General features: G+C 50.0%; 1 protein-coding gene across 4 annotated transcripts in view; it reads right to left on the bottom strand.

Moving 5' to 3' along the window:
• stxbp4 (syntaxin binding protein 4) overlaps positions 1–15,720 on the bottom strand; it is a 209,382-nt gene that overhangs the window by 128,363 nt on the left and 65,299 nt on the right. For all 4 annotated transcript variants that reach the window (XR_010966940.1, XM_068003828.1, XM_068003829.1 and 1 more), the window contains 2 exons: positions 10,718–10,815; positions 4,626–4,722 (listed from right to left, as the gene is read on the bottom strand). Coding sequence is in view for 3 of the 4 variants with exons in the window: in XM_068003828.1 (XP_067859929.1) it covers positions 4,626–4,722; positions 10,718–10,815 (195 nt within the window). In the remaining variant the exon portion in view is untranslated. The remainder of the gene's footprint in view (positions 1–4,625; positions 4,723–10,717; positions 10,816–15,720) is intronic.

Genomic DNA, 15,720 nt, shown 5'->3' with positions numbered 1-15,720 from the left:
CAACTTGTCTAAATCGTCTCAAAGCCTCTTTGCATCCTCCTCACAACTCACAATCCCACCTAGTTTTGTGTCATCAGCTAACTTGGAAATATTACATTTGGTTCCCTCATCCAAATCATTGATATATATTGTGAATAGCTGGGGCCCAAGCACTGATCCCTGTGGTACCCCACTAGTCACTGCCTGCCACCCCGAAAAAGACCCATTTATTCCTACTCTCTGTTTCCTGTCTGTTGATCAATTTTCAATCCATGCCAGTATATTACCCCCAATCCCATGTGCTTTAATTTTGTACACTAACCTCTTATGTGGGCTTTATCAAAGGCCTTCTGAAAATCCAAATACACCACATCCACTGGTTCTCCCTTATCTATTCTACCAGTTACATCCTCAAAAAACTCCAGTAGGTTTGTCAAACATGATTTCCTTTTCATAAATCCATGCTGACTTTGTCTAATCCCATTGATATTTTCTAAGTGTCCTGTTATCACATTCTTTATAATAGACTCTAGCATTTACCCTACTACTGATGTTAGGCTAACCGGTCTGTAATTCCCTGTTTTCTCTCCCTCCTTTTTTAAATAGTGGGGTTACATTTGCCACCCTCCAATCTGCAGGAACTGTTCCATAATCTATAGAATTTTGGAAGATGACAACTAATGCATCCACTATTTGCATGGCTCCCTCTTTTAGTACTCTGGGATGCAGATTATCAGGTCCTGGGGATTTATCGGCTTTCAATCCCATTAATTTCTCCAGCACTATTTTTTTACTAATACCAATTTCCTTTAATTCCTCCTTCTCACTAGTCCCTTGGTTCCCTAGCATTTCTGGGAAGTTATTTGTGTCCTCTTCCGTGAAGACAGAACCAAAGTATTTGTTTAATTGTTCTGCTATTCCCTTGTTCGCCATTATAAATTCTCCCGTTTCTGACTGTAAGGGACCTACATTTATCTTCACTAATCTTTTTCTTTTTACTTAAGAGATTCTATGTAAGAAATTGGAGCTCAAAAACAAATGAGAGTTTTTGAATTTGAGCTGCAGTTGTTATTTGTGCAGAAGTGACGCAGCCACGGAAGGCGAGTGGGGAGGCAATCTCGCACCCTCAGCACAGCCTGGGTGACTCAGCACCAACCTTGCTCTCGCACAGCCCGGGGGGGGGGGGGTCCCGCCTACCCTCCTCTCTCTGCCTCCCTGCCCGGCTGCCAACCCACAGCCAAGACTCAGGAAACCGCACAACGATGACTGATTGCGATTTTAAAAGTCCACCATTTTCACTGCTTTATGCGAGTTTAAAAAAAAAAATAACGGGAGGCCCATTATTTTAACGAGCTGCTGAAAACACACATCATGGGGTTATGCGGTCTCTCCGACTTCACACTGCAACACAATCATCCTTCTGCGCGAGATTACCTCGGCATGGGGCCTGCTGCTGCAGTTCGGAGCTGGGAAATGAACGGCAGGGGTTGGGTTTATTATTGTACAACACTGTCAGATGGCGGAGCGAAACTTTCAATTTTAATGCACTCAGCAGAGTGAAGGAACTGGCAGTTCAGAACGGCAGAGTTACAAAAATAAAAAATTAAAAGGAGAAAATAGCAAGGACGAGGGGCTTCAGTTATGTGGAGATTGGAGAAGCCGGGATTGTTCTCCTTAGAACAGAGAAGGTTAAGGGGAGATTTGATAGAGGTGTTCAAAATCATGAAGGGTTTTAATAGAGTAAATAAGGAGAAACTGTTTCCACTGGTAGAAGGGTCGGTAACCAGAGGACACAGATTTAAGGTAATTGGCAAAAGAACCGGAGGGAGATGAGGAGAATTTTTTTTAATGCAGCGAGTTGTTCTGATCTGGAATGCGCTGCCTGAAAGGGCGGTGGAAGCAGATTCAGTCGTAACTTTCAGAAGGGAATTGGATAAATACTTGAAAAGGAAAAAATCTGCAGGGCTACGGGGAAAGAGCAGAGGGAGTGGGACTAATTGGATAGAATCTTTCAAAGAGCCGGCACAGGCACGATAGGCCAAATGGCCTCCTTCTATGCAGTATGATTCTATGAAAATGTAAAGAGTGCTGTATCTGTAATAAAGAGTGTCATGCAGCATGAGATATGGAGAAATATCACACCTTTCATTTTATAGAAATATATAAGTCGGACCAGAGACTTTTAAAAGGATATTATCCTCACCTCCTCTCTACTCAAAACATTTTTAAAAATTACTTTACTTTTCTGAATTGTAACCTGAATTCCTTCAAATGTATTTATAGTCGCTCCTTTATTGGCAGGACAGGCAGGTGGTCCGATGTCAGAGCTTTGCCAATGGGACCTCCCTCCGCCCCTCATTGGCTGCTCGGTACCACCCAGCCAGGGAATCCCTTGATCATTTTTGAGAGGAAGTCCTTCCATTAAGACCGCTTGTGGGGGGGCGCCCCTGTGAGGGTAAACATCCCACTGAATAGGCCTACGTGGCTCAACACCTCATCATCCCGAGGCAGAGACCTGGCCCCCAGTGCTGAGGCCAAGCTCGGTACCGGTCTTGCAACCCTCCGAGATCTCTGCGCTCCTCCAATTCTGGCGTCCCCGATTTTCATCGCTCCACCATTGGCGGCCGTGCCTGGGCCCTAAGCTCTGGGATTCTCTCCTTAAACCTCTCCGCCTCTCTCTCTCCTCCTTTAAGACGCTCCTTAAAACCCATCTCTTTGACCAAGCTTTTGGTCACCTGTCCTAATATCTATGGCTCGCGGGAACGTTTGACTACGTTAAAGGCGCTGTATAAACGCAAGTTGTTGTCGTGAAGTGTCCACCATTTCGGAAGCGGTATCAGCGAGAGGCGTGAAGCTGGCTCACTGCCTTTCTTCTCTGCGGAGGGGGGGGGGAGGGGTGGGGGTGATGGGGGGAGAAAGAATAGGTGGTTCACCTTTCACCCCAGGACCTGCTCTCTCTCCCATCAAACCAATTAAGGGGATACGGGCCTGAGAGCGGGTTCATTGCTTGCCCTCCCTCAGTCAATGACTGACATGTGTTATGGGATGGGGTGGGGGTAGGGACAGGCTTCAGAATGAGGGCTGCAGGGGAGGAGGGGGTGGGCAGGAGACGTAGGGGGAGATTTTAGGAGGCAATTGCGGGTGCGTTGGGAGCGAGGGGGCTCCGAAAATCGTGGAAATCCCGTTCGGGTTCGGAAGCCGGCTCCAACCCACCAACTTCCGAATTTCCCAGGGACCCACCTGTGCGCCCGGGCGACCCGAAAACGGAAGTCACGCCGGCAATGACAGTTAAAGAGCCAAATGTACCTCACTGAGGTACTAAAGGCACTTTACCTGTGACAGATTAAATACTTAGAAAGATTTTTTAACTTACCTGGGCAGCTTGCCCACTGCTTCTGATTCACGCCTGATCAGGGAACAAGAAACTAAATAAATTAAATAAAAAACCATGGAAGGAAATGCAAACACTAAATGAACCTACCTTTGCACCCTGCTCCAATGTCCGATGTCTCCCGCTCCGATGTCCCCCTCTTCACCGCCCCCCCGGTGTCCCGCTCTTCAGCCCCTGTGTTCCCCTCTTCACCCCCCCGATGTCCCCCTCTTCACCGCCCCCCCCGGTGTCCCGCTCTTCAGCCCCTGTGTTCCCCTCTTCACCTCCCCGATGTCCCCCTCTTCACCCCTCCAATCTTACCCCAATCTTCCCCTCCCCCCCGATTTTCCCCTCACCCCCCCCACCCCCGATCTTCCCCTCTCCCCCCAACCCCAATCTTCCCCTCCCCCCCGATCTTCCCCTCACCCCCCCACCCCCAATCTTCCCCTCTCCCCCCACCCACAATCTTCCCCTCCCCCCAATCTTCCCCTCCCCCCAATCTTCCCCTCACCCCCTCACCCCCGACCTTCCCCTCTCCCCACCACCCCCGATCTTCCCCCCTCCCCCCCACTCCCGATCTTCCCCCCTCCCCCCCACCCCCAATCTTCCCCTCCCCCCCGAACTTCCCCTCCCCCCGGATCTTCCCCTCTCCCCCACCACCTCTGATCTTCCCCTCCCCCCCGATCTTCCCCCCTCCCCCCACCCCCAATCTTCCCCTCCCCCCTGAACTTTCCCCCCACCCCCGATCTTCCCCTCCCCCAACCTTCCCCCTCCCCCCCACCCCCGATCTTCCCCCCTCCCCCCCAGCCCCAATCTTCCCCTCCCCCCCGAACTTCCCCTCCCCCCAGATCTTTCCCTATCCCCCACCACCTCTGATCTTCCCCTCCCCCCGATCTTCCCCCCTCCCCCCCAGCCCCAATCTTCCCCTCCCCCCGAACTTCCCCTCCCCCCGGATCTTCCCCTCTCCCCCACCACCTCTGATCTTCCCCTCCCCCCAATCTTCCCCTCTCCCCCCCCTCGATCTTCCCCCTCCCCCCCCCTGATCTTCCCGTCTCCCCCGCCTCGGTCTTCCCCTCTCCCCCCACTCCCAATCTTCCCCCCTCACCCCCGATCTTCCCCTCTCCCCCGCCCCGGTCTTCCGTTCCAGCGCCGGATGATGTCTCGCTCTTTCTCTCTCATCCCCACCCCCCCTCCACCCCCGTGTTGCAGCTTCACCCCCCCGCTGCCAACCTGCCACCATTGTAAAATCGAGCCCTTAGTCAAGAGAAACACTAACCTCCGTAGGCCACTGTTCCCTTGGAATCCACCTGAAGTTGGTGCTGGAGTGTTTGTTGCTGCTCCTCAGTTGGCTCGATCCCAAGATATCCCAGTGCCTGGAAAGGAAGGATGGAAGAGGTCAGAATCCAAACTTGGAAGGCATGAGTACAAATTTAACAAGTCTCAAGTTGCCTTGCTATTGATTCCATTCCCCTCCCCGCTCCTCACTCAGACTGGACCAGACTGCTCGCAAACTTGGCGTCCTGTTTTGACCTTGAGCTGAGCTTTTTTCATCATCAATGGTCCTGCTCTCTGGAGCTCCCTCCCTAAGCTCCTCCTCCTCTCAAAACCCATCTCCTAAACTCATCTTTCCTGACTCGGTGCAAGTTCCCTTACACCTATCTGTAAAGTGCCTTGGGATGTTGCTTTGGGCTAAAGGTGTAATACAAATTGGGTGGTCGTTTGTGGCAGGGACTGGATATTAGTGAGTGATCACCAAGTACTGGCCTCTGTTATTTGAGGAGTAAAATGCTATGCACAGAACTCTAGCTGACCAGAGACAGAGCTGATATCAGGTAACATACTTCCCATCCTTCTGACTAACCCACTGCCAAGATTTCTCAGCACTGTGAACTGTGAATGAAGGGTGTGCCCGTGACTGATGGAACTAAAGGAGCTTTTACTTTCATTACCAATATATTAATAGCCTGGCCATGTAAATCGAGTGACGATTGTCCCTCATTAGCTTAGTTAAAAGTCCCAAATCACCCAGTAATGTTACTGTAACATCAGACGATAGGTGAGGCACATTGCTCCTTGTGTACTGATAATATGCAGCAAATTTCTTCACCATCTAATAATCAATACAAGCCAATAATATTCGCAGCCTTTACTTTTACTCTAGTAGATTTCCCAAGGTGCTGTCCATGGGCAAAAAAAGATTTATCTCCACCTGTAGCTGCCTGCTTCCCTCAAGCTCTCGGATTCTTTCTCTTTTATCCTTTCCCACACAATTTTCTTCTTCTGGTTTCCGTGTCCAATTCTTCTTCTAACTCTTTCACCCTCAGCCTTTCTTTCTCTTTCTCCTCCGTGTCTTCCGATGTCGCTGTAGGGCCCTCACACGCATTCCTTTACCGAAGTACTCAGTTTCTATCTCGTACCTTTTATAAAGCTCGGGGGGTGGGTGGGGGCTACACTCGCTGGAGTTTAGAAGAATGAGAGGTGATCTCATTGAAATATGTAAGATTCTGAGGGGGCTTGACAGGGTAGACGCTGAGAGGCTGTTTCCCCCCTGGCTGGAGAGTCTAGAACCAGGGGGCAGAGTCTCAGGATAAGGGGTCGGCCATTTAAGACTGAGATGAGGAGAAATTTCTTCACTCAGAGGGTTGTGAATCTTTGGAATTCTCTACCCCAGAGGGCTGTGGATGCTCAGTTGTTGAGTATATTCAAGGCTGAGATCGATAGATTTTTGGACTCTAGGGGAATCAAGGGATATGGGGATCGGGCGGGAAAGTGGAGTTGAGGTCAAAGATCAGCCATGATCTGATTGAATGGCGGAGCAGGCTCGAGGGGCCGTATGGCCTACTCCTGCTCCTATTTCTTATGTTTCTTAAGTATCAAGAGCAGTAAAAATGGCAGAGCCAGGATTGGGTGGGGAAAGGACGTCCAAGAGTTGGTGAAACCCCTGGGTGAGAGAGCAGCTGGTGCCTCTGGGGTCGGGAAGCATCTGCATGGCCCCTGTTCTCAGGCAGACTCCACTTGTCTCTATTCCTCTCTGAATATCAGCAGTGCTCCTGTCTCTGCCCCTAAATACCGCTCCCAGCTCCTTTTCTGAATGGCGAGAAGTTAGGAGCTGTGGAGCAGCAGAGAGTTAGGGGTCCATGTATAGATATCACGGGCAATTTACTATTACAGATATATACACACATGCCCTGAAATTCCCTGGAGGTTCTCCCCATCACCCATCATAGCTCTGGGGAAACCCCAGAGAAACTGCATGAAGGGCTGAGAACGGAGTTACGGAGCGAGTCCAGGAGAGATCTATAACTCTGTTAACTGGGTGCAATCATTAACCATTCAGTGCAAAGTATCCAGTTCGGATGGACATCATTGTGCCCATCGTGTGTGTGCCGGCCCTGCACTAGAGCTTTCAGATGAGACGTTAAACCCCGCCCGTTTCAGGTGGAGGTAAAAGACCTCACAACACTCTTTTGAAGAAGAGTTCTCCCCGGTGTCCTGGGCCGATATTTATCCCTCAACCAACATCACAAAAAAAAACAGTTGATCTGGCCATTTATCTCATTGCTGTTTGTGGGATCTCGCTGTGTGCAAATTGGCTGCCCTGTTTCCTACATGACAACAGTGTCTACACTTCAAAAAAGTACATCATTGGCTGCAAAATGCTTTGGGACGTCCTGAGGTCATGAAAGGCACTATACACAATATTCACAACCTTATATTTATCTATGATATGGAGATGCCGGTGATGGACTGGGGTGGACGAATGTAAGGAATCTTACGACACCAGGTTATAGTCCAACAATTTTATTTTAAAATCACAAGCTTTCGGAGATTATCTCCTTCGTCAGGTGAGTAGTGAATGAGAGGTTCTCAAATCGCATATCTTATATTAGGCTGGGACACCATCACACCAATCAAAGGTGTCGTTGGTGTTCAGACAGGTCAACCTGAGGCTGTCTCTCCATCATAAGAACAGAAGAAATAGGAGCAGGAGTAGGCCATTCGGCCCCTCGAGCCTGCTCCTCCATTCAATCAGATCATGGCTGATCTTCGACCTCAACTCCACTTTCCCGCCCAATCCCCATATCCCTTGATTCCCCTAGAGTCCAAAAATCTATCGATCTCAGCCTTGAATATATTCAATGACTGAGCATCCACAGCCCTCTGGGGTAGAGAATTCCAAAGATTCTCCATCCTCTGAGTGAAGAAATTCCTCCTCATCTCAGTCTTAAATGGCCGGCCCCTTATCCTGAGACTATGCCCCTAGTTCTAAACTCTCCAGCCAGGGGAAACAGCCTCTCAGCATCTACCCTGTCAAGCTCTCTAAGAATTTTATACGTTTCAATGAGATCGCCTCTCATTCTTCTAAACTCCAGAGAGTATAGGCCCATTCTACTCAATCTCTCCTCATAGGACAACCCTCTCATCCCAGGAATCAATCTAGTGAACCGCCATCATCAGAAGATAAAGACCCTCAACAGAAAACAAAAAAAAAATCAGTCATGGAGAAAACAGAGGCAAGGAGCTCGCAGAGAGAAGCCCAGCACAGTGCCCGCTGGCAGGGTAATGAAGAGTTAAGTGCTGCCTTTTTGCTTTCTCTCCTCATCTGGATGTAGTCTGTGAGCTCACTAACTGGAAGCAGCTGAGGAGAAGCTGTAAAACGCTTCAGTCACTTTATAGGCTTGAAACCAAGGAGAAGCAACATGCTCGCAAAACCAGATATATTTACAAGACTTGGTACTGGAGAGCATATAGAGAAATACAGGTTACCCCTGAATCATTCTGCACAGAGCCGACATCACCAATAACCTGAAGTACAAACCATACACCCACTCCCCATCTTTACAACTCCCCATTTTTGCCCCAGTTGGTGCATTTCCTCTCAGCCTGTGTCTTGATCCACCCACCAGGAGGTTCCAAACGCAGTCACAGAATGACTCACCTGCTGATGTGGGTCAATACACAGAGCCCGGTCAGTACACGGTGCCCGGTCAGTACACGGTGCCCAGTCAATACACAGAGCCCGGTCAGTACACGGTGCCCGGTCAGTACACGGTGCCCGGTCAATACAAAGAGCCCAGTCAATATTCGGTGCCCGGTCAATACTTGGTGCCCAGTCAATACACAGTGCCGGTCAGTACACGGTGCCTGGTCAATACTCGGTGCCCGGTCAATACTCGGTGCCCGGTCAATATTCGGTGCCCAGTCAATATTCGGTGCCCAGTCAGTACACAGTCCCGGTCAATACAAACAGCCCGGTCAATACTCGGTGCCCGGTCAATATTCGGTGCCCAGTCAGTACACAGTGCCCGGTCAATACAAAGAGCCCGGTCAGTACTCGGTGCCCGGTCAATACAAAGAGCCCGGTCAGTACTCGGTGCCCGGTCAGTACACGGTGCCTGGTCAATACAAAGAGCCCAGTTAATACTCGGTGCCCGGTCAATACAAAGAGCCCGGTCAGTACTCGGTGCCCAGTCAGTACAAAGAGCCCGGTCAGTACTCGGTGCCTGGTCAGTACACGGTGCCCAGTCAGTACACGGTGCCCGGTCAATACACAGTGCCCGGTCAATACTTGGTGCCTGGTCAGTACAAAAAGCCTGGTCAGTACTCGGTGCCTGGTCAGTATACGGTGCCCGGTCAGTACACGGTGCCCGTCAATACAAAGAGCCCGGACAATACTTGGTGCCTAGTCAATACTCTGTGCCCGGTCAATATAGAATCATAGAATCATAGAAGTTTACAACATGGAAACAGGCCCTTCGGCCCAACATGTCCATGTCGCCCAGTTTATACCACTAAGCTAGTCCCAATTGCCTGCACTTGGCCCATATCCCTCTATACCCATCTTACCCATGTAACTGTCCAAATGCTTTTTAAAAGACAAAAATTGTACCCGCCTCTACTACTGCCTCTGGCAGCTCGTTCCAGACACTCACCACCCTTTGAGTGAAAAAAATTGCCCCTCTGGACCCTTTTGTATCTCTCCCCTCTCACCTTAAATCTATGCCCCCTCGTTATAGACTCCCCTACCTTTGGGAAAAGATTTTGACTATCGACCTTATCTATGCCCCTCATTATTTTATAGACTTCTATAAGATCACCCCTAAACCTCCTACTCTCCAGGGAAAAAAGTCCCAGTCTGTCTAACCTCTCCCTATAAGTCAAACCATCAAGTCCCGGTAGCATCCTAGTAAATCTTTTCTGCACTCTTTCTAGTTTAATAATATCCTTTCTATAATAGGGTGACCAGAACTGTACACAGTATTCCAAGTGTGGCCTAACTATTGTCTTGTACAACTTCAACAAGACATCCCAACTCCTGTATTCAATGTTATGGTACTTGGTGCCCGGTCAGTACACGGTGCCCGGTCAGTACACGGTGCCCGGTCAATGCATGGTGTCCGGTCAATACTCGGTGCCCGGTCAGTACTCGGTGCCCGGTCAATGCACGGTGCCCAGTCAATGCACAGAGCCCGGTTAACAAACAGAGCCCGGTTAATACACAGCGCCTGTCGTACTCCCTCCCAAATGGTAGTGCTCTAGATTAAGAATCATCCGAGTACGTTTACAAAAGGGTAGTGGGAATATGGAACTCTCTCCTCCAAAAGGCTTCGGATGCTGGGGGTCAATTGAAATTTTGAAGACTGAGATCGTCAGATCTTTATTGGCAAAAGGCAAGTCGCTTCACAGGAGCGATTATCAGACAAAATTCGACACCGAGCCACATAAGGAGATATTAGGACAGGTGACCAAAAGCTTGGTCAAAGAGGTAGGTTTTAAGGAGTATCTTAAAGGAGGAGAGAGAGGCGGAGAGGTTTAGGGAGGGAATTCCAGAGCTTAGAGCCGAGGCAGCCGAAGGCACGGCCGCCAATGGTGGAGCGATTAAAATTGGGGCTGCGCAAAAGGCCAGAATCAGAGCAGCGCAGAGATCTCAGAGGGTTGTAGGGATGGAGGAGGTTACAGAGATAGGGAGGGGGGAGGCCATAGAGGGATTTGAAAACAAGGATGAGAATTTTAAAATCGAGGCATTGCCGGACCGGGAGCGAATGTCGGTAAGCGAGCACAGGGGTGATGGGTGAACGGGACTTGGTGTGAGTTAGGATACTGGCAGCAGAGTTTTGGATGAGCTCAAGTTTACGGAGGGTGGATAATGGGAAACCGGCCAGGAGAGCATTGGAATAGCTGAGTCTGGAGGTAACAAAGGCATGGATGAGGGTTTCAGCAGCTGAGGGCTGAGGCAGGGGCGGAGACAGGCGATGTTACGGAGGTTGAAGTGAGCGGTCTTGGTGATGGAGCGGACATGGGGTCGGTAGTTCAGCTCAGGGTCAAACAGGACGCCTGTCGGGGTCAAATAATACTTCAATAACTTACCATCTCCAACTTCTCTACTTTCAGACGGATGCTAGGATCGAGGGACATTGTTCTCCCTTGGTTGGCAGAGTCCTGTGTCCAAGCCGAAGTCACGTTAACTGAAGGGACAGATAGGGAAGCATTGAGTTACGTTTTAGTTTATTCATGCTCTATTCTAGCACGACTATTACTGTCAGTGCTTCCATCTCTTGTTCCTCCAACGTTTCACTGCCAGGTGTCTGCAGGAAGCAACATCAGAACCTGGGGATAGGGGGGGGAAACAGCAGCGGGATGGAGTGAGAGAGAGAGAGAGAGCGCAAGAGACAGAGAGAGCGAGAGAGACAGAAAAAAAAGAGAAAAAGAGAAAGAGCGAGAGACACAGAAAGAGAGGAAATAAGAGACAGAGAAAGAGAAAGTGAGAGACAGAGAGTGAGAGATGGAGTGAGAGACAACGAGAGAGAGAAAAAAAATGTCCAAGAAAGAAATAGACAGGAGTGAGAAAGAGCGAGAAAGAGAGAAAGAAAAAGAGAGACCGAGAAAGAAAGAGAGACAGACAGCGAAAGAGAATGTGTGTCCAAGCACATCAAATTAGCAATGGCCATTATGCAAACAAAAGACCCGCTGACAATTCTCTGTTTGTTTGGCAAAGGTATGTGGCTATATGTGTGTAGAAAACCCTTTAATAACAGTGTAAAGTACCCCAGCCTTTTGACTATGTCCTTGTCCTGTTAATCTGTTACAAAACTGCCCGGCGCAGCCATATCAAACCTTGTATATTTGGTATACCTTGTATATTACAGTAACTTAGTGAAACCTCTATGGCGACCCGGGGCCAGCTATTGCCTGCCTCCCCTTCTCACTTGTGGCCTTGGTAGACTTGCGACTCCATGTGTCTCTGAGCCTCCGCCCACTGCCTGGCGGTCTGTGGCATGCTGACTGAGCAGGGATTTACCGATGTCCCTTTCTTCCGTGCCCGACAAGAGCTTTAACGGAGCTATCAATCCTACAGTTATATTCTTTTCCAGTGGGCCACTGCCTAAGTTCCACTCAGCCAACACCTATGGTGGTGCTTGTGAGACCAGAGCTCGCTGCCTGGGGAAATCACAGATGCAGATCCGCGCCCCATCACTGTGCTGTGGTGCGTTGGGGCGTTCCCAACACTGCTCCTTCAGCAAGACATTTCTGGCTACACAATGTTAGTGACAGTGTAGCAGTTCTTCAACCCAGTAACAGCACATCAACAACAACTTGTGTTTATACAAGAATATAAGAAATAGGAGCAGGAGTAGGCCATACGGCCCCTCGAGCCTGCTCCGCCATTCAATAAGATCATGGCTGATCTTCCACCTCAACTCCACTTTCCCGCCCGATCCCCATATCCCTTGATTCCCCTGGAGTACAAAAACCTATCGATCTCAGTCTTGAATATAATCAAAGACTCAGCATCCACAGCCCTCCGGGGTAGAGAATTCCAAAGCGCCTTTAACATAGTAAAACATCCCAAGGCGCTTCACAGGAGCGATTATCAAACAAAATTTGTTACCGAGCCACATAAGGAGATATTAGGACAGGTGCTTGGTCAAAGAGGTAAGTTTTAAGGAGTGTCTTAAAGGAGGAGAGAGAGAGGCGGAGAGGTTTAGGGAGGGAATTCCAGAGCTTAGGGCCTAGAAAGCTGAAGGCACGGCCGCCAATGGAAGGGTGAAGGAAATCGGGGATGTGCAAGAGGCAAGAATTGGAGGAGCGCAGAGATCTCGGAGGGTTGTAGGGCTGGAGAAGGTTACAGAGATAGGGAGGGACGAGTCCACGAAGGGATTTGAACACGAGGATGACAATTTTAAAATCGAGGCATTGCCGGACCGGGAGCCAATGTAGGTCAGCGAGCACAGGGGGGTGATGGGAGAACAGGACTTGGTGCGAGTTAGGATAAAGGAAAGCAGAGTTTGGAATGAGCTCAAGTTTACAGAGGGTGGAAGATGTCCATTCTTAATCCAGAGGCAGTTCCCCCGTGTAAATAAACACTCCTCAGTCCCGCCAGCAGTTTGGCTCTTGGTAGTTCCTGGCTGAGGCGGAGATTAACTTGTACAAGAAGGCCAGTGTGATCTCCTGGATTAGTTTCGGTCACCCGAAGGAGCGACAAAGGAATTTTCCAATTTTTCCTCCCTAATTGGCCTTTTTATTTGCCTCTCCCAGGAGATTGCACGGCTCCGGGCGGGTGGGGAGTCTATGTATTGTATTTGTGTGGGACAGGCTGGATGGACGAGTAGGTCTTTTCCGGTCCATCACCTTCGTACACTTGCCTCTGCCTCAGAAGGTTCTGGGTTCAAGGCCACTCCACAGAGGCACCTCCCGACATTAGATATTAAACGATGTTGAGATGTGATACAGATGCTCACTCCTGAGTAACCTGTGCTGCAGAGAGCTGACGCCACAATACGGCAGCCCACTCAAAAATTAACCTTTGGAAACAGATGGATGTTTGAATGTAAATCCACATTTTTAAAGGAATCATGATCAGGCATCTCTTTAACCAAATTTTTGGGCACCCCATCTAATATCCCCTTCTTTGGCTCAGCCCCATAGCCTCTGTGAAACTCCTTGGGCTGATTTTCTGTTAAAGGCGCTCTATAAACACAAGGGGGTAGAAATTAGACTTGGGGTGTGCACTCCACACCGACCGGTACACTCCGCACCGACTGGTACACTCTGGCCACGCTGACCGGTACACTCCGCACCGACTGGCACATCCCGCACCGTGCCAACCGGCACACTCTACACCGATGGGTACACTCCACACCGATCGGTACACTCCACACCGCGCTGACCGGTACACCCCGCACCGCATTGATCAGTACACTCCACACCGACTGGACACCCCGCACCAACCGGTATACCCAGAACCGAACGGTACAGCCAGCACCGACCGGTACAGCCAGCCCCGATTGGTACAGCCAGCACCGATCGATATAGAAAGCACCGATCGATACAGCCAGCACCGACCTGTACACCCAGCACCGATCGATATAGAAAGCACCGACGGGTACAGCCAGCACCGACCGGTACAGCCAGCCCCGATTGGTACAGCCAGCACCGATCGATATAGAAAGCACCGATCGATACAGCCAGCACCGACCTGTACACCCAGCACCGATCGATATAGAAAGCACCGACGGGTACAGCCAGCACCGATTGGTACAGCCAGCACCGATCGATATAGAAAGCACCGATCGATACAGCCAGCACCGACCTGTACACCCAGCACCGATCGATATAGAAAGCACCGACGGGTACAGCCAGCACCGACCGGTACAGCCAGCCCCGATTGGTACAGCCAGCACCGATCGATATAGAAAGCACCGATCGATACAGCCAGCACCGACCTGTACACCCAGCACCGATCGATATAGAAAGCACCGACGGGTACAGCCAGCACCGACCGGTACAGCCAGCCCCGATTGGTACAGCCAGCACCGATCGATATAGAAAGCACCGATCGATACAGCCAGCACCGACCTGTACACCCAGCACCGATCGATATAGAAAGCACCGACGGGTACAGCCAGCACCGATCGATACAGCCAGCACCGACTGGTACATCCAGCACCGACCGGTACAGTCAGCACCGACTGGTACAGTCAGCACCGACTGGTACACCCCGTACCGCACTGACCGGTACACCCCACACCGACCGATACACCCTGATATGCTCTGCACTTTAGACGATAAATCATATTAGCACTAATTCTACAAACTTGTGCAACTTGCTGAAAACCTACAATTCCACCCTCAGCCTGAAAGCTTTATTGATTCCTCCTCCCTCCCTCCCCGGCTTCTAATAAGTTTGTGGAATAAGCTGCACACAGATCGTGTGAAGCAGACAGCTACAAGCACCTGCCTGCTACATGAAAGCTCACGGGTGGGGGAGGAGGAGGGGAGAGCAACGCCTCCGCATCTCTCAATCCCACTCCGACCTGGAAAATGCACGGTTGCCATGGTAACCCGATACACTGCGAGGCGTGCAAAGGTTTCTCATTACCTGGAGCCTGTGCAGCCTATTGATTGGAGCGACTTTGACAAAGGGAAATATCTGAAAGCAGCTGCTTTGTCTGCCTTGTTGTGATGTGGTGGAGCCTCTGCACAAATCCCGTTCGAAAACACGGAATTAGCCCATTCACTCAGCTCTTTTCAGAGAGAAAAAAATAAACATCTAATTCATTTCCTTTCTTAATTCAGGAACCCAGAACAACTGCCTGCCACTTTATCAAGATTACTATTGAGACACTGCTTCCTTGCCTTGGTGCTCAAGAAGATTTGGAATAACTGGCAAGTGTTTTTGACTATGTTACTTTCAAAACATAAAGATTTTTAACCAGACACAGAAAAGGTGCGAGCTGGGAGGGTAAGCAATACTGGGGAGAGGGGAGAGCCATGAACACGGGAAATCGGAAATAAATATAGAAAGAAAACGCAGCCCAATCAGAAATAAAAAGCAGGACAAATCCCATCCGGACAATTACCGCCCCATCAGTCTACTCTCAATCATCAGCAAAGTGATGGAAGGTGTCGTCGACAGTGCTATCAAGCGGCACTTACTCACCAATAACCTGCTCACCGATGCTCAGTTTGGGTTCCGCCAGGACCACTCGGCTCCAGACCTCATTACAGCCTTGGTCCAAACATGGACAAAAGAGCTGAATTCCAGAGGTGAGGTGAGAGTGACTGCCCTTGACATCAAGGCAGCATTTGACCGAGTGTGGCACCAAGGAGCCCTAGTAAAATTGAAGTCAATGGGAATCAGGGGGAAAACTCTCCAGTGGCTGGAGTCATACCTAGCACAAAGGAAGATGGTAGTGGTTGTTGGAGGCCAATCATCTCAGCCCCAGGGCATTGCTGCAGGAGTTCCTCAGTGCAGTGTCCGAGGCCCAACCATCTTCAGCTGCTTCATCAATGACCTTCCCTCCATCATAAGATCAGAAATGGGGATGTTCGCTGATGATTGCACAGTGTTCAGTTCCATTCGCAAACCC

Source organism: Heptranchias perlo, chromosome 23, assembly GCF_035084215.1.
Source record: "Heptranchias perlo isolate sHepPer1 chromosome 23, sHepPer1.hap1, whole genome shotgun sequence".
NCBI classification, from domain to species: Eukaryota; Metazoa; Chordata; class Chondrichthyes; order Hexanchiformes; family Hexanchidae; genus Heptranchias; species Heptranchias perlo.
This window is presented reverse-complemented; position numbering and strand designations above follow the sequence as displayed.